This window comes from Seriola lalandi, unplaced genomic scaffold (assembly GCF_002814215.2).
Source record: "Seriola lalandi dorsalis isolate HSWRI2012SDOR001 ecotype SW California unplaced genomic scaffold, Sedor1 jcf7180002052274, whole genome shotgun sequence".
Lineage (NCBI taxonomy): Eukaryota > Metazoa > Chordata > Actinopteri > Carangiformes > Carangidae > Seriola > Seriola lalandi.
Genome location: NW_019522827.1, coordinates 303,544 through 327,298, shown reverse-complemented (window position 1 = coordinate 327,298; position 23,755 = coordinate 303,544). Strand labels below are relative to the sequence as shown.

Here is a 23,755-nt window from a genome sequence, read left to right as displayed (position 1 = left end):
TTTTCCAAACCTGCCTCCACTATACGTCATTGTCACTTGGTTTCATGCGTAAAACTCACCAATGCTCTCTTCCATTGTTGTATTCGAAACACTTTGTTTGTAATCTCTAATCTAAAATAATCACGACCCCTTGACTTGCCCACAAACTCGCCTCTCCTGTTGAGCTGTGATGTCTGTAGCCTGTGAACATCTGAGGCTTATGGGAAATGATGTCAATGGGATTTTGAATGAGGTTTTCTCGGCACTGTGACAGAACCCAGAAGTTCTGGTTCCACTCTGGCTCTCTATAGTGCTAACACATTACTGAATACCCAGCACCACGTGTCAGTGCTCTCTGGTGGACAAACTATTTAATGGGGACACTGTTTTTAATGACCTTCTATCTTTGTTATTTCTGAGCTGCAGTTACTTATGGGCTGCCATTTAGCCCATATAGATATTATCAATGATAAGTATTGGCTGATAGATTGATCCATGCAGCGGATATAGACCCAGCCAATATATAAGTCTAACTCTACAGTCTAAAGCTTTTATATGAACTCATTATTTATCACCTCAAATGCATCACAAGTCTCTGGAATAATAGCCTGATAAGCAATTTTATTAATGTTCAAAGCAAAAGACTTTGAAATAAAAGAAGAAATAAGCTCAGTTAAGTCTCACATTGGCAGAATGTCAGTTTCTTCCATAGTTTCAATAGTGTCATTCACGTTTTCCATTAGCAATAATCACTGCTGAAGAAAAAGCTAAAACCCTGAATTCCAGATGTTTTTGTTGCTGTGGTTGATTCTCACATAGTGACTGACGCTGGAGTTGATTTCTCGGCTTTCTAGCACTGCAGCTCTCGATCCTGCCCCATGTGTGGTGGTCGACGCGCACTCACCATTGGCTCGGGAGCCTATGGGGGCGTTGCTTCGCAGTTGGTGAGTGCTTAGGGTGCAAGGGGTGTTCTAGGGATGGCTAAGGGAAAGCGTACTTGGCACTGATCCCTCCTTTCAGTATAGACTACAGTTTACATTAGGCAGCATTTTTTTTTTTAAATATTTCTTGTCAGGGGGATGAATGTGTCATAAATAGTTCGCGTTTATAGAGGGTAGTGGATGCATGTTTAGCAATGCGATGAGGCCAGTGCACTTTGCAAGACTTGCGCTGCAGAGAGCCTCCGCGGATCCCACGACCTGTTGCTGCTGACAAGCCGGGGGAAGGGAGAGGGAGCAGGGGAGCCGCTCGGGAGAGACAGAGGGTACTTGCCTTGGAGACGACAGCCTGGGTTACTTCAGCGGAGCAAATCATGCAGTTTGCAATCTGGCTGGTTGGACTAATGTGTCATCTGTCAGCACTTGTCCGGGACACTTTGCAATACCGATTGCATCCAAAACAAGGTAGTGTTTTGTTTTGATTTATGAGTACGGTGGAGTGATACGGTTGGAGGTGTTTAAACAGTAGTTTGTGGTGTGGGAGAGTGATGCCTGGTGTACAGTAGGGCTGTCAGTCTGCAGCTGACTTTGCTTTGCTGTTATTGCCGCTACTTTTGTCTCTGAATCACAACTTTCTCTGACTTCTCTTTTTTTTTTGATGCAGAAAGCTTCATCAAGCAGCTGTCATCGTATGAAATCATCACCCCGCTCCGTGTGAATGACTTCGGAGAATCATTCCCCCACACATTGCACTACAGAAGGAGACGGAGAAGTTTAAATGACGACCTGTCGGGTTTACGGGTTCACTACAGGATTGATGCATTCGGGGAACGCTTTCATCTCAATCTGACCGCGGACTCCGGCTTCATGGCCCCCTCTTACACAGTGACACACTTGGGAGCGGAACAGAGCAACGGCACGGACTCCTACTTCCAGGACCCGGCCGATATGCGCCACTGCTTTTTCCGCGGACACGTCAACGCCAAGAGCGAGTACCCCGCCGTCTTCAGCCTGTGCACTGGCCTTGTGAGTATACTGACTTTTAATCGTCTTTTAAGATTTTTATTTGAGAAGATGCTGACAGGCCTCCACGCTTCGTCCCGTTTCAATCAGTTTCACCCATTCATTTCCCCTCATAACCCGCCAGCTTAAGTGAAGTGTGCAGGAGTGTAACAAGAGCAAGTGTTGCTGGACTAATGTCACAGAGGAGGGGAGGCGCACGGCCCTGCATCTTCCTGCCTGTGTGTGTGGTGATGCTGCTGTTGCACGGAGCAGTCTGGGCATTAGGGTGGTGTAAGTGTTAGTGAATGGGACATCCACTCTTGCTGAAGTGCTCTTGAGCAAGGGACACCAAAAGCCCCGATCAGCTCCAACAAGGGTTGCTGCTCTGTGGCTGACCCCTGTGGCTGTGAGAGGGCAAGGGAAAAAATAAATAAAAGAAAGAAAGACTTTTGATGGTAGATCAGTTATTTTAAGTAATTTATCAATCACAAATGCCTGGTCCAAGCTCCTCAGATGGGATGACTTGTTGTTTCTTTCTGTTTCACATCTTTGTGCATTTAATATCTCTGCATTTGTTCATAGTTTTTCACTAAGGAAAAAAAAAAAATAATCAGATCAGTGGTTAATGAAAGTGATCATCAGCTCCAGCCTCAAACAGACATTATCATTCAGTCTGAAGCAGCTGTTTTGCTTTTTGATTGCTCCTTATCATATCTTTTAGATCTTATGGGGCTGTAATGGAGTTATTGGGTAATAATGAGTTTACAGCCCCATTGTACCACATGAGGATCCTGATGCCCGAGTCATTTAATTTGCTGACTCCTGTGTGAGAGAATCTGATAAGTGCTGAAGGGGATGACTTCATGGGTCACATAAGGTTACTGGTCCAGGGGCAGGGGGTTGACCTTAGTCGCGCCAGCCGGATTGTGGTGTGGTGTAGACTCTGTGTGGTGGGGGGTGTTTGGCTGGCCACTGCAACACAGACAGGAGGAACATAGCCTTGGATTCTCCCTCCCTGTCATAACCCCTTTCAGTGACATAATCCTTATTTTAGGTAGGTGCACTGTGTACAGTACCAGGATAGCATGTCACAGAATAGGTGTCAGCTGCACTTTCAGGCTTTTTGAACTAGTGCATTCACAATGCATGATTGTACTCCAGTTGCAGCCTGGCATAATGATTGTGAAATTATCTCTTACTGGGGATTAACTGCCTTCAGTGTGGCTTTTGAGGAAAGAGACCACCACATAAAGTGTTTTGTCATGTTTGTATTGCAGTTTAAGACACGAGGTATGCTGGAATTATCAGGGTAATAAACTTTTAATTGCCCCTCTGCCCAACTTTGATGTATGACTCGCTTATCCAAACATGTTTGCATCCTTTTTCAAGCAATCTTTGTTGCTTATCCGCATCATCACTCATTGAGAATGACAGGACAATGGAGACAGCACCAGAGGCTATTGGGTCATAAATGTGTCCGTATCTGATCACTCGGGCTTAATGGCCAGGCACATTTTGTTGGGATGAGGTCATTAAGGAATAATTAAGCCCTAAAACAAAGGGGTCATTCTAGAAAAAGCAGGTTCCCCTTTCGTCCATAGTTGCTCAAAGCCGTCCCCAGGGGGGATTTGGAGGAGGGGGGGAAGTGTTGAGGAGCTTTTGGCCTTTTCAAAGTGAGCTGTGTCGGGTAGAAAAGAGGAGAATCGCTGTGAAGAGGAGACAACGGCCAGTGAAGGTTGTGGGGGAACTTAAGGATTGCTCACACTGTGGGAAACGTTAGCTCACTCTCTCAGTTCACCCACATAATAGAAGTGTGTGGTGAGTCACTCTGTCCTGAGAAATGAGGCTATCTTGATCCCAGCACCAAGCGATGTACCTCTGTGCAAAGATCAGGCTCCTGACACCTTTATGTCCTATTTAACTTCAGAGATTGACTGCAACCGTACGTTACTTTTGCGTGACTCAGCACCCCCGGGATTTGAGAGTGTCTTTGTTGGATTCAATCAAACAGATGTGTGCCAACAGTCATTCCATCCATGTCATGGGTCTGACCTTGCTTCAAATAGGAGTCCCTCACTTGTAAGGTCCAGTTCAGCACTCACTATTGAACAGCAACAATTGTGTCCGTTCGAACTTTTGCCAGATTTGCTGCTGAGCTAATGCTGGGAAACCCTGAAACTCTGCCCCCTCCATTGACTCAACAGAGCATTTGTCTGTTCAGCCTTTCGTTAACACCACATGAGAACTTTAGAAAGGCTCGACCATAACCATCTAATTAAAGTTAACTCGCTATAGATAGTGATTTACAAGCTACAGGTAAACATCTACCAGTTGTTACGCTGTATAAATCATTCATTACGTCTAGATCACAACAATAGTAGTTGTAGTACGGCAGCAACATTCTCATGTTTAATTAAATCTTAGACAAAACTTTGAAGTCTCTCAATCAGATGAGACAAAACAGGATGTTTTGAGTCGTCTTTTAAACTTACATACACAAGAAGTCCTTAAAGTGCATGAAAAAAAGTCCAGAACTAAAAAAGCTCAAAACAGGATGTCGGTTTGACATATAGGATGGTTCATATGACTAGATTTGTCATTGTCAGTGATTGATAATTAAAGCACACAGGTAAATGATCTCTAACATTGGATAATTTTTAATGTTGATTGTGTGTATAACATAATTTTTTGCAGTCCAAAGTCAACTGGGAAATGTGTAAATTTTGACCCATCAAATTAAATTTATTTTGTTTTGTTTTTTTATATTTTTTTTTCCATTGGGTGGACAATTTTCTTCACACAGTTCAAAGATATGAAATGAATTTAAAGGGAGAGTGTCAGTTGCAGTTTGTAGCTGTGATGGCGAGGTCGTCTTTGGGAACTGTTTCCCTGAATTTATTCAGCACAATAATAAAGTTGTGAGTGAAATCATGAATTTTATTTTACTGTTTAGCTACATTGGGCCTGCGATGTATTGGCACATCTTACTCTAAAATGAAAAGACTTCCCGGGTGAGCAATACTTCAGCTTCAGCTTCCTCTCCAGGTAAAGCATATGTCGCAGCATCTGAAGGAGGGGAGCTCAGCGCAGCCCCTGCACGTCTATTCCATTTGTCTTTGGCAGAAGACAGTTATTTCTACAATGTAATTGGATTCTGCCAATACTTTGATTAACTCCTGCTTGACGGAACAGAAGACATGGTAAGATTGCAGGACAGCATTAGAGGCAGAGGACAGCGTGCCACTTTGAAGCTCTGGCGTCTATTTCTTACGGTGCAGGTTGTTTCTATCATGTGTCATGTTTTCACAAGCTCATTACACTGCAGCGATGAACACATGCAGCGCTCAGGGCTTGCAGCACTTTTGAGGAAGTATGGTACATAAACGTGCGAGCCAACTAATCCTTCACTCTTTGAAAGACGGAGAGGAAAGGTACACATGCAGTTTGTACATGTTTTCCATATCCGATTTGTATGTTTTCCATTGTCAAACGTCCGTCACTTGTGGGGATGGTTATGGGATAATGCTGCCTCAAAGATAACATTCCAGAGTCCAATATCCTGTTTAAGTGTGCGCATGAAATTACCATACAAACACCATCGTGCCTCATGGCCAAGTGAGCTAAGAAGCTTTGTGATGGACTGAGCTGCCAAATCAATATTAGCATTCCTCTGTCAGCAGCTCTGTCCATGTGTGATGATGTCACTCCTCCCAGTGTCAGCTTGTGAGGGGGAAATGCAGTTTTACAGATATAACAAGCCTTCCACATTAACACCCAGTGCTTGAAGGTGGAAAATGGTTGTCTGCATTGTGATGATTTACTTGTGCATCGATAAATGTATAAATGCCTTTAAAATGTTATCGATTCTCCTGGTTAGAGATGTTCTCTGACCTTTCTGATTCAGCATGTTTTTTTTTTTTTTCCATGTGCACCTGCCAAAAAAACAGAGCCTTTTCAAAAGTATGGAAATAATGCACACAGCGGTGCTCAAGGGCAAAACAGAATGACTACAATTAGATCACAACCTCTTTAAATGAAACTATGCCGCTATCAGTAAACTACACTTACATACACACAGTACAGTATGCACACATGCAAGCACATGCTTCATACCAAAGCCATCAATGACATCTTTTTTTTTTCTTCTTCTTCTTCTTTTTTTTTTTTTGCTGTAGATTGGAACTTTTACGACACAACACGGTGAATATTTCTTGGAGCCGCTTTTAAATGCTGCAGGGGAGGAATATGACGAAGAGCACAATAAACCTCATCTAGTCTACCGACATGAGAGGAAGTGGAACGTCTCGAAAACCGACAACAACACGGAGACCTGTGCTGCCTCAGGTAACAGACTGCCTAACTACACTGCCTGTAACCACTGTCTGTCTGACTTTCACCCACCAAACACTTACCTCCTGATGACCTGCATTCACTTTCTGAATGTAAAATTATACTCAGTCACGATCTTTGGCTTGCAGGATACCCAGAAGATTTCAGCCTTGATTAAGGGGTGTTACTGAAAACTCCTCAGCTTAATTAAGCTCCCGCACTGCCTGGTGTTTTTACTTGTGTTATGCTGCAGCATTCAATCCCAAGACGGAGTAATTACTTTTTAGTCTTCGGTTGCCATGAAAAGAAGTGGAGAGGTTTTTCCGCTTGGGAGATTGCTTGAAAGTTCCCCCAGTTTCATTTGAATTTTTATGGTAGAGGCCTTTGGGTGGTGGAGAGGGCCTCAAGAGAAAGCAGGGTGACCGAGTGGAGTTCACCACGATGCAAGGCCTTGAGGGTTGTCCTCGCAGGGAGCTCCGTGGGCGGCCTTTGTTGGGAGGTGCAATAAATCTTTTATGTACAGGCCGCTTGATTTGCTTGTTGTCTGAACCCGGCCATTGTCGCCTGGTGGTGGCCATTGTGTGGGGCGGCAGTTTAAAGAACTTAGAACTGACCTGATGGGCCAGGCCAGTACCTCCTTAATATGCTTTGCCCTTTCACTCACTCAGTTTGTGTGTGGTAAACAGAGACTGAGAAATCTGGAGGGTCTCTCAGCCCCCACTCCGAGGCACTTTTAAATATACTCTCCCTTAAGAGCTGGGTGAGTGTAGGCTTGGTGAATGACCCCTGACTTCTGATTCTCCCAGGAATATGCATTACCATTCAGTTATGTTTACGTCTTGGCCGGTTATCGTTTTAATAACTATTTAATGTGATACATCCTGATTTTTTTCATCTCATAACATTAACTATAAACCATCATACTCCTTGTAGAAATTATGTTCAGTGGGAGGAAGATGTGCATATGGCAGTGACACCTGTAGGGCCCCATCAAAGGCCAGCAGGTAAACAATGAGCAGGAGGATTAAAAGAACCTAGTGGGGTTGGGTTAGGACTATGAGGTGTCCCAGGCTGCGGCTCCTCAGCTTTATCAGATAGGCCCCTCTCCAGATGCAGCGATAAATGGGCTCTTTGAAGGCCTCACCGAGCCAAGACTAACAGGCCTGTCGTGTCTTTTTATGGGAGTGCACTACACGCTGCTACTGGCAGGTTAGATATAAACACTGGCTTGGCGCGTGTCTTTCAGCTTATAGTTGCTGCTCCTGGTTATGAATTTAGATATTAGCTTCTTGGTTTTTGGAGGTATGGGTTAACTTCCTCTGTGTACTTTGGTCTTATCCCAGTAGGTCTTTCTTTCTCTTTACTCTACGCCTGTCTCTACAGGCTCTTTTTCTTTCTTTATGTTCCTCATCAGACTAAATCAGCCTGTAAATATGGGGCTCCTAACCACAGCCTAATTGCTGAGAGAGAGAGAGAGAAGAAAAAGTGTCAAATACAGGACCACCAAGTAGAATCCCTGTTAGTGAAGGAATGAAGACCTGGATCTCTTAGGACCAGTATTTTTTGACTGTGCCCTTAAAGCATTGAAATTTGTAGCTTTTTGTATGTTGCAACGAAGGCGATGGAGCATTTTATGTAAACAAAATGTGTGAGAAGTTTAACTTTGTTATTACTGGATTGCAATTCTTAACTGGCTATCCAAAGCTGATCAACTTTTCTTTACTGGTGCCAGTAAATCCGCAGCACTATGTTACCTCAATTTCCCCTATGGGATAAATAAAGTATCTACCTACCCACCCACCGACCGACCGTCCTACCCACCCACCCACCCGGGTGTTACTTACATTTGGTCAAGCTCTAAAATATTAGAAATCATTATAATTCAATGCAATTACATAGCACCACAAATTATAAAATATCTTTATAAAAACAAAACATTCATAAGGGAACAATTTATTTTGCGGCTGCTAATAAACAGAAAAGATGCATTTTATTTGAGTTTAGTTCATTTCGGTTTTCAGTATGGCTCCCACAGAAACTGATTCATAGCAAGTGAAGAAACAAAAGTTTGTGATTTATCTCGCCGCGTAGATGATAGACCCAAGAACCTGTATTGTTAGCGGGAGGGGGGCAGATTCCTTTCCCAGTATCTCCTTTTTTTTTTGAGGAGCTATAAAAGCACTCTTTGTCAGGGTCAGTCATCTTATGGTCCTCTCTCTTTCTCTCTTTCTTTTTCTCTTTCTTTCTCCACTTTATGTTCCCGTGAAGAGGACTCTTGTCTTAAATCAAAATTGGCTGAGTTTGAGTGCGGAGGGGTTTGGCAGTTTTGGGACTTTGAAGAGGTTGTGCAGGTTGAGGGGCCTTGTGGGTTCAAACACATGAAAATGCAGACTGGCCAACAGTTCAGCCAATCTGCTCGCCAGGCCGCCCCTCCCGTATGAAAAAGACTTTGTTTGTGATGATTATTTTTTACCCGCCTTTCTCTCTGCTGTGCCCTGAAAGAAACCATCTTTTTGAAAATGACAAAAGATGAAACAAGCTGCGTTTTATCAAACGGATCTCGAGGAAACAAAATGTGTATCGGCAGAAAGATACCACTGGTGAGATAAGCTTTTCCCTCGGATATGACAGTACTGCGCCCGTGCACTACAGACACCAAAAAAACAACTGGGACTTCTGTATCTGAAGGCAGTAAGAGTTTCCAAAGTTTGTACAGTCTCTGCTCACCTTTAAAAATAAAAAAAATAAAAAAAATGTGTTGAAAGGAGAGGAAGGCCATGTTTCCACAAAGATGTATTTAACAAAGATGAAGTTTTGCGCTTGTCTTCCCTGACATGTACAAATACTTGAGTTTTTCGCACATGTGCCGTCACTACCTGTGAAGTGTCAGAAGCAGAAGTGCGACGCTGAGGGCTTTTAAAGTGTAACCTTGATGGAAAATGATGTTTTGTTATTTCAGCAGTCATGACATGGCTATATACCTGTCTTCAACTGCTTCTTCTCACCGTGTGTGTTCATGTGCTGTTGATAAAGCGACTCTGCGTCGCTCGATTTGCTGTTGAGTGGATGTGAGTTCTTAAATATGTTTTTTTTAAATGCAAAGTGTCAGACTAAAGCTGCAAATCAGAAAATATACGAGTCAATGAGCTCTGAAGATCCTGAAATCAGCCCTCATTGACTGACATTACAAGCAACTGTATCAGCCTTCTTGTCTCTGTCAGCCAACCTGGGTGGCTTCCCTGCTGTTTAGAATACCTCTGGAGTAGATAGTTGTTGAGTGGGTGATTAATGTTTTAAAGTCACAGAGTGGCTTGTTGTGCCGGGTTCTGGCTTTTAAAAGCCTTTGGGGAAGAAGCTTAGCGGGCTCAAATCACAACACAGCTCCGACCTTTAATGACACATTCTGCGGGGGGGAATCTGTCTCCGAGCTTGCATGTGAATCCCTGTATCGTCCTTGCATGGAGATAGCCACAAGGATGAGGGCGGCTTCAGATAGGGGCAGATTCTTCCCTCGCTCTCTTCCCTTTGCTTTTTCTGAAACCCATGTGAAGACAAGCAAGAGACGGAGGGAGAGGGAGCCGCACAGTATCTCTTTCTCACAGTCGTTGGCTGCCAGTCTTAAACTGTGGGGAGTCGTATTTTGTCTGAATTAGAAACACTTTATTGAACAGGGACAGCTTGACAGCGAACGTTACCAGCTGAAAATCCAAACACCAGTGTTCAAACAGTGTCGGGTCCCGAGCGTTTCACCTGATTTCTCGACGGCTAACTGAGGGCAGCTGGGACAGCGAAGTGACTTCCTTTGATGCGGCAATACTTGGCACACATGGCATCTCTGCCCCCTGACCCTCAACACAATCATTGTATAGGATTCCCCCCTTGGTGCCCACTGTGTATACATGGTAGTTAAATGCTAGCATCAGGTTTTTGGTCAATGGGTTCATTTACATGGAAAAATGCCCTCCCCCGCCTGCGGTTTGAACTAGCCGACTTGAATCGCTGCCCGCTCTCCCTTTTGCGCTTTCATGTATGTGAATGGAAGCACTTGTTGATTGTGACCTCACTTCCCTCTTTGTTTGGAGTCACTCACTGGATGGGTGGATGTGACCTTGAGATTTTTTCCCCTCCTGGAGGTGCGTGGTTACTGGGCTCGCTGGCTTGTTTGCGGGGACTCAGTTGGGACTATGTATGCATTAAGCTCTTTGTTTTTGACTCTTAACTCCGGCTCTTGACAGGGGTCAGGAAAGGTGGCGAGCCGGGGTGTGATGGGCGGGCGCTGATCACTCAGACAGCACCTCTCACCTTTAGGGTCTGGCTTTAGATGGTGTGGACCTTATGAATGTCAGAAGGCTCCAAAAGGCTTAGGCTTCCTCTGTGCCCTCGTGCCCCCTGGACTGACTGAGCCGCCCCCATTCCAGGAAGTACCTATTGTTACTTGGCAAAAAAGTTTGTTTTGGGCTTTTGTGTGCTTGTATAGATGTGGTTTGCTTGTGAATGTGTGTGTCTGCATCCCACAGAAGAGCATGTCATCTCTCTGGCCAGTCAGTGGACCATGTATCCCACTGAGTATTGGGAATTGCTGACTGAGCAGTGCAGAGGAATGGAGAAAGGCGTTTCTTTCTTCATGTGTTTGAGCAGTCCTGGCCTGCGCTGCATGTGCCTGTCGGTCTTGCTCCAGAGCTTGGCAGAGGCCCCAGCTTTTTCTCAAGCTCCCACTGCCCGTCTTTCTGCTTTTACACCTGCTTCTGTAAAGTAGCTTTCTCACCCATTGCCTTGCTATTGCCGTGGATAGAAAGAGAAGCAGAATTTCTTCTTGTCTCGTGATTGTCCTTTTGAAAGGACGCAGCATTTTCTTTGTAAAAACAAGATGATAATATTAATCTTAATTGTCAAATGCGTTGAAAGATGTGTTTTTGCCATGCACCGACTCAGAGTCTTGAGCCAACATGTGCATTAGTTTTGCGTAATGTGCAAGTTTTTCCCCTCAGCCGTGATGCTTTGTCCCGTCATTGCCTCACATTTCATAACACTGCATGACAGATGCGGTGCAAGCAGCTAATAATATGGTCCATTGCACTCAGTGTCACTGTCTGATTTTAAGATAACAGATACTCTGGACAGGGCCGAACAGGGCTGGGCAGCTATAGACAGTCTATAACTTTAATAGCTGCCATGTGTCTGCCTGCCCTGAGGCCTTAGCCCCATTGAACCCAATGTGTTGTGTTGTCTCGGGAGTTCCCATGACAGATTCCAGCTGGGGCTATTTTCTGCCACTGTCTACTGTCTGGGCATTCTTAGCAGATGGCGGCTGATTGGAATGGTTAGAGCAAGTTGAGTGACAGTGACTGACTGCATGGTGGCAGTCAGAGGTGAGAGGGGGTGACAGGTGAGCGACAGTTTCCCACTGAGGTGGACTGAGGAGAGACAGCGGCCGGTGAAACATCAGTGTCATCGCCTGCGGCTCGGGCTGTTTATCATCTGAGAGGCCAGATAATCACTCACAACTGCAGATCTGCCTTGGCTTTGTCAAGGCAAAACTATTATTTGATACTCTGTAACAGGTTTTAACTCAAATAGGTTTTTAATACTTTTGAAAATATGGGAGATGGAGGAGCGTTACTTAATACTTCAATTATATTGTTATAGTTGCACTTGGTTTCCTTTTTTTCTTTGTTTACAGGTTATATCATTGTCTTTACTGCATGCTCTTAACTAAAGGGTAATTCTGGTTTATTCTTGTTGCACAGCCATCATTTCAGTTCTGATTTACATTTACTCACTAAAGTAATCACTGAAATCTGATTTTTGTGTGGAGCTAATGGCACTGGTATAGGCCATTTATTTAATTACTGCTCCACAAATGTCATCCAGTCTTCACCAAAAACTGCCTGTTTGCTTTTTGATATTCCATACTGAATGTCTTTAACTGGTTGCCACATTCTTGCAGACATGGCCCCTTTGACATAAACTAAACTATAGCTCTAGAATGAGTTGTGCTGATGCAACCAAATTTCAGTGGCTCGTGGCAGCCACCAGCCACTCTGAATGACTGTCAAATATCATGTGTGCTTTGATGCAGATCCAGATCCAGGTGCAGATTTTGAAACAATTGTCATTATTCAAACAGCAGACTGAAAGGTTTGTGCAGCCTCGAAGGAGCTTGTTGGAGGACGACTTTCTTTAAAACTGAATGTCAGAGTTTGATCCTGACAAAGGAAAACACTCCAGGCCCCTGACCATCATTAGGAGTCCGGATCCATTAGTACTGCTTTGTCTCCTAAAAGGAGGTCTGCTACTCCAAACACATTCTTCAGCTGACCACCATGCTGTCTTTTGCATGTCTCTGAACTGAAAATAACAACTGAACTCTGAGAGCACTGTAAGTGCACAAACCCCCCTCCGTCTTCCAGTGAGGTCAAAAGCCATGCCACTTCACTTTTAAAAGCCTTCTTCAGCAGCAACAATTAGCTGCCTTTTGCTTCTCTCCGTCTAGCCACAGAATTGCACTTAATTGTGCTTCTGTCTGCAGGAGTTTCAACATTTTTCCCCTCTTGAGTCGTACTGTCGGTTAACCAGTGTGTGACCTCATATTCAGGCAAGGTACTACCTATACACAATGTAAGGTATACTATCTATTTAACTGGAACCTGGGGAAAAGGGGGCGCTTTAACTCTCAGCAGGCCATTGTAAAAGAATGTTAATTAGTTCAACAATGAAATGTGTGTTCCCCATTGTTGGGCTCTTGGCATTGATACTTTTGACAGAGAACTGAAGGAGAGTTAAAGAGCAGCTCTTTGATCTAGGCTGAACAGTCTTCATTTACATGAATTGGGCTCCAACATCATGTCCATACACAAGCATCAAACATCAAAACGCTTCCATACTTTAATGTTTACGAATGAATGCTTAAGTGTAAACAGATGTATGCATTCAAACAAACTGAAATTTTGAAAATATTAGCTGTGTGAGGTACTTGATGTGCAATTAAACTTGTTATTGAAAGAATAGATTAACATTGTTTAAACTACTCTTTGTGTTTGATTATCCTCTGGCAAGTTGACAAGTCAAGTAGGCGTTGGAGCAGAAAAGTGAATGTGGTGTGGGTTTTTGAACTAGGTCCATTCTGGAGCCAACAAAATTACACTATTTATAAACGCTTACACTCGTGCTGTGCAGGGCTCACTTTATTCTTTCTCTGTTATGAAGAACGGCTGGAGTTCAGTTTTATAGACTCGTGCTGATTAAATTTTTGTTAGCGTTAAAAAAAAAAAAAAAATTCAATATATCACATTTCTGTGTTTGGTAATCAGTCTCACCAGAGATGTGGATGTGTAGGTGATGCTGATATGGTACCCAGTGCCAAGAGTGATGTCATGTCTCTGTGTGTCCAGCGGGTCAGGCCAGTCACCCCTGTCTTCTCATGGTGTAAGTAGCAGCTCACTACCTAGTGAGAGGGGGATTTGAACCTAAGGCGATTTGGGAAAGGTTGTGTGTGGCTAATCTGCACTGATTCAAAGGCTATTATAACAGAGACCATATTTTCTCCTCCTCCTCCTCCTCCTCCTCTTCTTTTCTTTTTTCATCTCACACTTGCTTGAGTCTTAACACCACTTTCTGTGGATGTACGTACAGTACATACTCTTCTGTGCTTTGCTAATCCCTTTGATGTCAGACTGTCTGCAGTGATGAGTCTGTTTAAGGGGTTTAGTGTAGTGGGTTTGGCCTCGGAGAGATTTTTCCTGGAAAATACAAAGCTCTGTTCTGGCCCAGCTGCCTGGGCTGTGTGCACGGGCACAGACGGGCTTGGCGCTGACTTGGATGCTGGCGCTGGCATGGGGCAGGGCCTCATGGCGTCAAGAGTTGTGTGCCATTGTGCCAGGGAGTCACGCTCCGCCTCGTGTCCCCGCTGGGGGCATCGCTTGAATAATCTCGGCGCGCTCTGCGAGTTTTCCTTCCTCTTTTTTTTTTTTTTTTTTTTTTTTACTTTTCTCTGACCTAACACTTACACACAATCTCTCTCTGTCTGGCAGTCTGGAAAGATTGAGTGTTTAGAAGACAAAGGAACTCTTCACCATAATCGGGTTATCCAAAGTTGAGGAGGTTGTTTAGGATGAGGGACTCCAAACTATGCTTGGCTTGTGAACGCTGTCAGTCATATAATCACTGAAAGTCATTTATTCGCTGAATGTCATTTGATGCTTCATCTATTTTGCTATTTTCTCTAAATTGTTCATTCGTTTAAGTCTGCAACTTTCCTTAAGAGTAACAGACACCACAGTAGAAGGCTATATTTGAAAAATTTGCCTCCATTTTTTGTTTTTTTCAAAAATTGCAACAATGCATTTTAGTAATGATGGAAAAGGACATTGTCAAAGGAATCTGAGACTGTGCTGCTGTGTCTGTGTCTCACATTCACTCCTCCTACATTTATCTGGCACTTTGTCTGGTGGCTGCTTAAAACCATCTTCCCCCAGCTGGGTGATGGCAGAAACTGCTGCAACCTTTCTTACACAGTATCACATGCAGCTATGCATCACTGCAAATCTATACAGCACAGTGACCTGTGTGCTGTACTAAGTCCGTAAATGGCCTGTTTTGACACAAAAAAGCTGTGGAAATCCATCCAGTGCTGATAAATGATTCATCTCAGCTGAAACAATTTGACATTCAGACCACGCAGAAGATTTTTGATGTGTTTGTCATTAGCTTGATTGATGATGTTTAAGAGATTTTTCTTGAACAAAGATCCATCACTTGGAGTTGCTTGGTGTTCAGTAACAGGAATACGCTGCAGCGTTTTTTTTAGAGCTTGCCTGTGTGTAAGCTTGGGGCATATCCAAAATGTCCCGCAGTAATTTCGCAATATACGATATTATCGTGCACACGTGGGGGTGGGTTATGATATAATATTTTATGTTTCTGCTTTTTTAATAATACATAATTAGGTTTTTTTTTTTTTTGATAATATATAATAATGTTATTGTATTTTATGTTTCAGGTATAAGCGATGCGGCCACTAAACAGTAGTTCAAAGTTTTATTTGTCACATAGCTACAATGTACAGTTAGCAAAGAAGTGAAATGGGGTCGGACTCTGCAGCAAGGCAAAACTGCAAAAATGGATCCGATATTATCAAAAACATAGTGAGAAATATCGGCCAAGCCGCTGCTCTGCCTGTGCCTCTTTCACCAAACCCTGTCAAGCTTCAGCCTAATGTGTAATTTAGTTCATATCAGCCTTAACCTTTCCAGATCCCATCTTTTCCCTTCCTACAATGAAACAAGCTCTTCACGCTTTCCTAGTCTGTGTCTCTGCCTCGGTCTCCCTCTTTTAACTTCACTGGGTCATGGTGAAGGAATCTTTAACTCATAGCCAGCTCAACACGTGCAGTTCAGCTGCGAGAACGACGGTTGAGTATGCATGGTATATGGCTGTCGTTTCTTTTTTTTTTTTTTTTTCCATCCGAGGCTGCTGCTGAAGGCATTCACCTTGAGTCTATAAATGGAGTCATTTCAATCTGGTATTAAACATATTTGATTTGTTGTCTTTCAGATGATATACTTGCCAGGGTCGCAAAAGTTGGATAATTTGAGAATTTTTATATCCCCTTGTAGAGTTTATACTCAGGCTAGTCCCTCTGCGAGTCTTCAAAATGCCGTTCTCTGTTTGTGTGGCTTGCGCTCAGGCAGGAGGGAGTGCAGATTATCTGACCTGAAAACTCTTAGTCTCAAAGCTCACCAGTGACCTGTGTCTCTTGGTACAACTTTTTTTTTCTTCCTGAGAACTGGAATGACACAATAATTTATGGCAGGTTTTTGCAAAACAAGTCCAGCGTGTTTCTGTTATGTCATTGGAATTCAGCTAAGCTAAAACCCTTGGCTCTTAACTGTAGATGTACCTTGCTCTCTCATGAAATGCCTATAGAAATATAAAGTGGTATCCAGTGTTGATTAATGTTAGCATTTCAGGCATGGTCCTTAGACTTAAATGATGATGAATTAGTAATCAATCCACCTCCAAACTTAACATCTGTTTTTTTTTGTTTTGTTTTGTGTTTTTAAACAGAGGACTCCAAGAGGCCGGTGTCTTTTGAGAGCAGAGGAAACATGGGAGAGGAGCTGGACTCTCTTAGAACCACAATAGATGATCAACACATTTATGAGAACAACTCCACCACCACACACTCCAGATCCCCACGCCGACACAAGCGCTTCCTGTCTTACCCTCGCTACGTTGAGCTGATGGTGACAGCGGATGCCAAAATGGTGCGTCACCATGGACGCAACCTAGAGCACTACATCCTAACAATCATGTCAGTAGTAAGTAAAATAATGTTTCTAAAAATTATTATTTTGTCTCAATGTTGAAGATTTTTTTTGTTCAGTATTTTGTTCAGTATCATCAGATGATATTTTGTGAGTTACATTATTACAAGAATTTCCATATTTGTATCTGCTTCTACTGTTATTCAGCCATGATAGTTTTGGTTTAAATGTGCAGGTTTTGAGATTTCCAAATTCATCAGTGTGTTTTTATGAAGTAGGTGGTGCTAGAAGCTTAGTTACACAGTGACTAATGGCAGGGCTAGTTGGCTAACATCATTTGCTAACATGAGACACAATAAAAATAGTTGCGTTTACTTTGGATAGTCCACAGGCTCTACTGAAGAAATAGTCCCTATGAAAACAGTGAGGATATTGCTGTGAACATATAGCTTCATTGTATTGGGGTAGTGACCGATATCTCAGAGAATGACACCTCAAAAACTGGAGCAAATAAAAACCAAAACTATCCCCATGGCAACATAAGGGGTAAGAAAGGTTTTTTCTTGGTAATTTGGTGAACACAGCCTTTAAAATGTGAAAAACCCCAACCCCATTTTACCGTTTGACATTTTGGTTGTAAACCCTGGTATGACCTGAGCATGCCGCTGCCTGGTTAATTGGTAAAAACCTGACTCAGCACATTGGTCTCTTTATGAGTCCCATATCTGACAGGGAGAGCTGACCGGCGATGACTGTCCCTGTATGTATTAGACTAAAAGTGTTTGGGGATTGCTGTGTCAAAAGCAGGATAGGTTATCAGTTGTCCTGAACTGTGTGTACCTCCTGCTGTCTCTCACCAGTGTGACAGTCTGAATGTTTCAGAGCACTCATTAACTTACAAAGGAGTAATGATTGTCAGTGGAGTGTTATCCTTAAGTGAGGTTGATAGGGTACAGTCAGTGTTAAAAAGCAATGTGCCAGGTCAGTTTTATTGCCAGGTTTGAAGTCAAAACATAAATTCTGCCATGTTCATGTCTGCAGGGCAGCACTGGCGGCGAACCACTTTTTTTTTTCCTTCTGTGTTTCAGAGTCTGCAGTCACATTACTTTAGCCTCACTTTCACCAAACCAGAGAAAAATATGACAGTTTCAAGCAGAACTGAGAAGTGTACCAAGTTTAATCCACTGGGTTTGTTAAGTTAAGTTTTTAGGTATAGGTCATGTTGATGAAGTGTGGTTACCTTCCCTGGGACAGCAGATGGAAAGCAGCTAATAGCTAAATATATCATTTTTGTAGATGGTCCCTGAAAAATAAATCTGCTAAAATTAAAATACATTTATTTTATTTGAATTCTTTTTTTTCTTTTTTTTGCATTAAATCAGGAGATTTTCTGATATTGATATAGCCTAAAAAACATCATGCGTGATATGTCAGACCAGATGTCATGCACTGAGAACTTGTCCTTGGTGGTAGCTACAGCCCTGCTGACATTTCTTCCTGTCTTCAGAGCTTGTGTTTGGCTAACTGGCTGTGTGAGATCCTGTAGTGATGGCCCGGTGTAGGCTGTAGCCCCCCCTCACTTGATTCTTGCACTGATCATGCAATAACATACGTTGGGGAAAGAGCATACAGAACAAGGTCCTGTGTCACAGTTGGGCTAAGAGGAAGCAAAGACACGCTCCCTTATGCCCACTCTGGACAGGCCTGGGCCACGCTTGCCTCCCTCCAAGGCTAAAAAAGGCTAAATGTTTATAGTGGACTAATGAGTTCCTGTCAGGAGGCCGCACACGGCCTCAGGAGACCGCTGGCTGACCGTGACAGGGGTGCACGAGAAAGGCAAGAGAAGCGGAGAGGAAAAACTACAGAGGGAATGTTTTGCTGTCCTCACAGAGGGGCTCTGAGCTCCAGCTTTGCTGAAGTTTCACATTTGTAGCTGGGTCCAGCTTTCAGTTTATTTTTTCTTTGCTAAGGTCTGTGAGGGAATTGTAATTGGTTTTAATACCCTGTTGATTAAACTTACCCTCAAGGAGACTTTTTTTCTCTTTTGACTTCAATGAACTGTTGCTATTTTGATTAAACCCCATGGAGCTTAACTAAAAAAAGCGATAGCTGTATGTATCTTTCCAAGTATTGAGTTCAGAGAGGTAGACTAGCTTTTATACCGTCTCTATCTGTGCTCTGGCTCAGGTTAGTGGAGGTTTGCATTTTTTTTGTCTGTGTGTTTTGTCTTTGTTACAGGTAGCAGCAGTGTACAGGGATCCCAGCGTAGGAAACCTCATCAACATCATGATTGTCAAACTAGTCATCATCCACAATGAACAGGTGAGTGCGGGGTCGTTGAAGGCTAACCCTAACCCTGTATCCAGGTCTCCAATATGGCTGACGTCAGCGCAGGTGTCCCTGGCCTGGCCTTTTCTCTGTGAGGCCTGTGTGAAAGGACACTGCCTTCCTTGTCAGTCTGAAGTCTCTAGAGAGGTCTCCTTAGAAAACAAACGGCACTATAGTGAAGCAGCTAGCCACCTGCAAACAAAATGTGGCTGAAGAGACTCACTGTAGTTTTTTTGGTCACTGGAATTGATTCAATAGTTTCATTTACTTAATTTCTCACCAACCTGGATATTGTTCATGTTTTTGTCCATTAATGTTTCTTGGTTATATAGCGGCTGATCAGGGTTAAGAGCTAAAGACTCCTGCAACTTTCCAAAAAGCTAAAATTTACCAGAAGGATTTTATCAAGGGACACCATCAGATAGAATATCCTGTATTCAGATATTTCAAAATGGATGACTACCCACTGGGTCGGATAGAAATAGGTCTCCTGCCTGAAATGTGCAGCTGTTCTCAGAGGAGAAGGAGCCAGTGCAAGAGGGATGCTATGCTGTACCCTTGAATTTCTAAGGGGACTGCAGTACCTTCTGTGTTTAATCATGGTCTAGCTTAGAGACACTTGTTAAACTGAGGTTGTTTGGAAAGCTTTACCCCCTATGTCATTCTTGCCAAAGTCATAACAGACAAATGCAGGATATCCCTTTAAATATAAGAGAGATTTTTTAAAACCTAGTTACTACAATAACTACCTAAAACATTGCTATATTTTTTTCTTGGTCAAATCCCCGTTGGTGTTTCACCCCAAACAGGAAGGGCCCACAGTGAGCTTCAACGCTGCCACGACTCTTCACAACTTCTGTGTTTGGCAGCAAAGCCAAAACGTCCAGGATGACAGCCATCCCTCTCACCATGACACAGCACTTCTCATCACCAGGTACGCCCTGTGGCTTTTGAAAGCAAAACCAAATTGCTCAAGAAAACTGTCAAAAAGTTTTAACAGCGTTGTATATTTTGTGTTTTTCTTTTTTTTTTCAGGGAAGACATCTGCCGTGCGAAAGATAAATGTGACACGTTAGGTAAACTTTTGCTTTGCAAAAACATCTCCATCTCGGGTCCGTTTCAATTAACTTTCCACTCCATTAGCAACAGCTCATAAACTGTGCAGTAATGAGTTTATGGCAAGTTGTCGGCTAATAATATTATAGTGACAGAGCAGAGTGGTAGAAAGGGGAGGAGGGAGGGGGTCGGTGGCAGTGCTAATCTCTCTTACAGAACAGAAGTTTTGATGGTTTAATCGCCTTTAACACTCAAGCTGCATTTTTTTTCCAGATTGCACTATGCTGTATATGTTGACATGCATCTGTGTGTGTGTGTGTGTGTGTGTGTGTGTAGGACTAGCCGAGCTGGGAACCATGTGCGACCAGTACCGGAGCTGCTCCATCAGCGAGGAAAATGGAATTAGTGCCTCCTTCACCATCGCTCATGAGCTGGGCCATGTGTAAGTTGCAGCACAGAACTTGTATCAACCCACCCTCGTCTCCCTCCCCACTCCTAACCCAACACACACACACCAACACACGCTGTACACACACACCACTCACAGCCAAACTTGACCAACAAAAGCCCTCTTATCAAGAGACGTAGGGCGCAGCAGGCACAGGTGCAAAACATAATAAAGTGAAATTTGACTTTTGATAAGATGCCAGCCTATAATACTTTATTATACAGCTAAAGAAGTTAACCCTGTATGTGTAATAGCTTTGCTTAGAGAGGACAACAAGTTCAGATGAAATTCAGCATGGATATGGTAAGATAATGTTAAAACTATTTTGGAGGTTCTCTGTTCTCTAAATACAGTAAATACACTCAAAGTTTTCTTGCAAGTAGCACACAGAACTTTATCAGTGAGTCCAAGGCTAAGTATGCTGTTTATTATTCAGGAGATGTTTAATATCTGAAGAGACTTGCTCCTATCCTGCTCTTTGAAATATCAGCCCTCTAAATACAGATAAAAGAACATGAACATATCACAGTGTTGTCATGTCTAATTCGTCTCTTAGTGAGTAAAGCAGTGTTATCACATCATGCTTGTCCGCCACAGAGTGTTTTCACAACAAGCAAGTATTGCCACATGTAAGAAGTGGGAAAAAAAAAGTTCTCGTATGCATAATCTCTATCCAAATGGCCAAGTCAAAACACATGACACTGTCTTTCCTCTGAAGCTCTGTTTATTCTAAACATCTATCTGAGGTCAAATTATAGTAAATCACTCATTACCACCTCTTTCTTTTAATCTAGTTCAGCTGTTTTCAGTGTGGTGTAATATTAGAAGCACTATAAGCCGTAACTAACACACTGGTTCTCTCTCTGAACACCTTCTTTCTCCATCTCTGCCAGCTCACTTTTGGACAATTTATTATTATTCTTTTTTGAGAAAGTCAAAGCTTCTGTCATTTGTTCTGTTCTGTCTTTGTGTCCACCTCCCTCGCAGAATATAATTGTGTAAGTGAGTGAGAGATTTTCTTTCCGGTCTGCCTGTCCGTTTGTGTGGATAGTAAAAAGGACCAGTGTCAGTGTGAGCTTGTGAGCCACTGGTTAAGAATGAAAGATATTCTTCTGCCTCCTCTGTCCCGCTCACACATTCTTCCAGTTGAGAGATCGGACCAGAGCGGCAGCCTGATGGACGAGTCTGTGGACCCCCCCCCCCACTCTCTTCCCCTTGCATCCCGTGTGGATCTGTTTATGCTAAAGTTCAAGCAGCTGGAGGCCCAGTTGGCTCGGACTCTTGGCGTGGTTAATCGCTGCGTTCACGGGCACGAGAGAGTGTTTAGCGCTCTGGGAAAGCCAGTGTCAGGTAGTGGGAGCCACTCAAGAGCATTGCAGATTAAAGATAGATTTAGACTAATGGATAAGAGGCCTTTCTCAGATGACTGCGAGGACGTGTGATTCCTAATAGCCATCATGGGGATTTTCAGGCGAGGCAGTGTCACTGGATAGCTGCTCAAAGGTGACACATACAAGGATTTATCAAGTTTGGCATTAGATGCCAAGGTTTCAAATGTCATGGATCACAAATAAAATCTTCCTGACATTTCGGTTAGAGTCTATAGCTGCCAACAGACTTTTAAACATCTTAAGGAATATGAAGAGCTACGCCACAAAGCATCACTGATCACACACACCCTAAGCAAGCGGGCTAAGTAGATAAGATGACTGGGATGGTCAAAGATGGTTTCTTTTGTAGGGAAATACACCTAGAGGAGATAAGATGTGTAATCCAATGACAATGCAGGAATCCATTTTTCGCAGTATTTGGTGCTCGCCGCTGTCACTGAGCTCTGTCTCTGTTGAAGCGCTGACAAAGGGCTGCTCCTGCAGACTGCTCTGTTTGCTGTGATTCTTATTTATGTACAGCCAACCTACAGGAATTCAGGTTGTCATCGCTCCAGCAGTACGTCTTCTTCTCAGTTATGGGCGTTTCAACACAGAAATATGTTTATGTCTTACTGAAAATCAGCTCAGTAGGATAACAGCATGGTATTAAGGGGTGGCATGATGAAGAACTTCGACTAAAAGTGAGTAAACTCTTAAATTTATGACAGTCTGGATGCTAATAATTTAGTTCTGCAGGTGGTACACTCCCACTAGCATCGACTCCTCTATTGATCTGTCTCTTAAGGCCAAACAGAGCCACAAAACGGCCTGATTTATGACCTAATTCTACTAAAAGGCTCTCATCTCAGGATTTTCAGCCAGTGTCCTCATTAGTAGTCTTTAAACCTGATTAAACTGAATCAGCGTAATGTTTTAAGAGTACAAATTATTTGGAACTTGCCATGAATCCATATCCTGACAATAAGAAAGTCTACATTATCGCAGCAAAGAAATTAGCTTTTCATTTTTATTTTAAACCTACGGTTGCCCTGAGAGCTCGGTGCACTGCAACTTAAGAAACACATGCAAAAGATCTTCATCCATTTGACAACACAAGACTTGCTCACAAACTAAAAAGTGACAAAAACCAGCTTGGACGCAGTTGCATGGATGTATTAAAATACATGCACACTTGCCGTTCAATGCTTTTAACTTCAAAAATCACAAAGCATTAAATAACAAGGGCGTCCCAGCCAGGTCCGTCACTCTTTTCTGTCCCCTGGAAACACTTTTTCTGTGTCATCTGTGCTACTTGCAGCGGGTTTGTGTATTTGGTTGAGTTGTGAATATTTGCAGCACATGTGTTGTCAAACTGATGAAGATGTTTTTCTGAATTTATTTGTGTTCTCTTAAAACTGCAATGCGTTGAGCTCTCAGAACCACAGTATGAATCTGCCTGTCACAGTCCGCGTCACCCTGATGCACCTATGCAGCATCATAAATGACAGAGAGTAATTTGCAAATACCATCTGAACCAGATTAGATGTTGTCAGCATTAGTTGACAGCTTGGTTTGTGTGTGCAGAGCTCATTACTGTGCCAGAAGCTTAATTATTGCCCTGGGTGTTTTCCTTCAGGCCCTCGGGCCCCTGTAGGGTGGGCCTCATGCCAGCCATGCTAGGTCTTTTTTTGTTGTTGTTGTGTGTGGTGATATGGATTGACCCTGGGCCACAGAACCAGAGCCCCAGCACTTGGTCATATCCTGTTGTAAACATTTCAGACATCATACAGCTGCATGAGTTCCTGTGTGTATAAATACTCGCGCTCGCATATGAGCATGCACTACATGTATTTGTGAACATACGCCAAACTGCGGCAAAAAACAGGACATCCGCAATGGACCACGCTATTCTGGACATGATCAAGAAAACTGCTTTATGAGACTGCCAACTGCAGACAGTCTGGATGAATTCATTAATCTGCAGATGCCACGCTGTGTACTTCACTTTATACAGCTGTTCTTCTCTGAAGGGGCTCGCTT

General features: G+C 43.1%; 1 protein-coding gene across 1 annotated transcript in view; it reads left to right on the top strand.

Moving 5' to 3' along the window:
- Window positions 1–977: 977 nt before the first annotated feature.
- Window positions 978–23,755, top strand: part of LOC111650394 (A disintegrin and metalloproteinase with thrombospondin motifs 20) — an 81,524-nt gene continuing 58,746 nt past the window's right edge. The window contains exons 1-8 of the mRNA XM_023400282.2: window positions 978–1,382; window positions 1,582–1,943; window positions 6,095–6,263; window positions 16,314–16,567; window positions 18,752–18,835; window positions 19,651–19,775; window positions 19,877–19,917; window positions 20,234–20,339. Of these exons, the coding sequence (XP_023256050.1) occupies window positions 1,292–1,382; window positions 1,582–1,943; window positions 6,095–6,263; window positions 16,314–16,567; window positions 18,752–18,835; window positions 19,651–19,775; window positions 19,877–19,917; window positions 20,234–20,339 (1,232 nt within the window). The 5' untranslated portion in view covers window positions 978–1,291. The remainder of the gene's footprint in view (window positions 1,383–1,581; window positions 1,944–6,094; window positions 6,264–16,313; window positions 16,568–18,751; window positions 18,836–19,650; window positions 19,776–19,876; window positions 19,918–20,233; window positions 20,340–23,755) is intronic.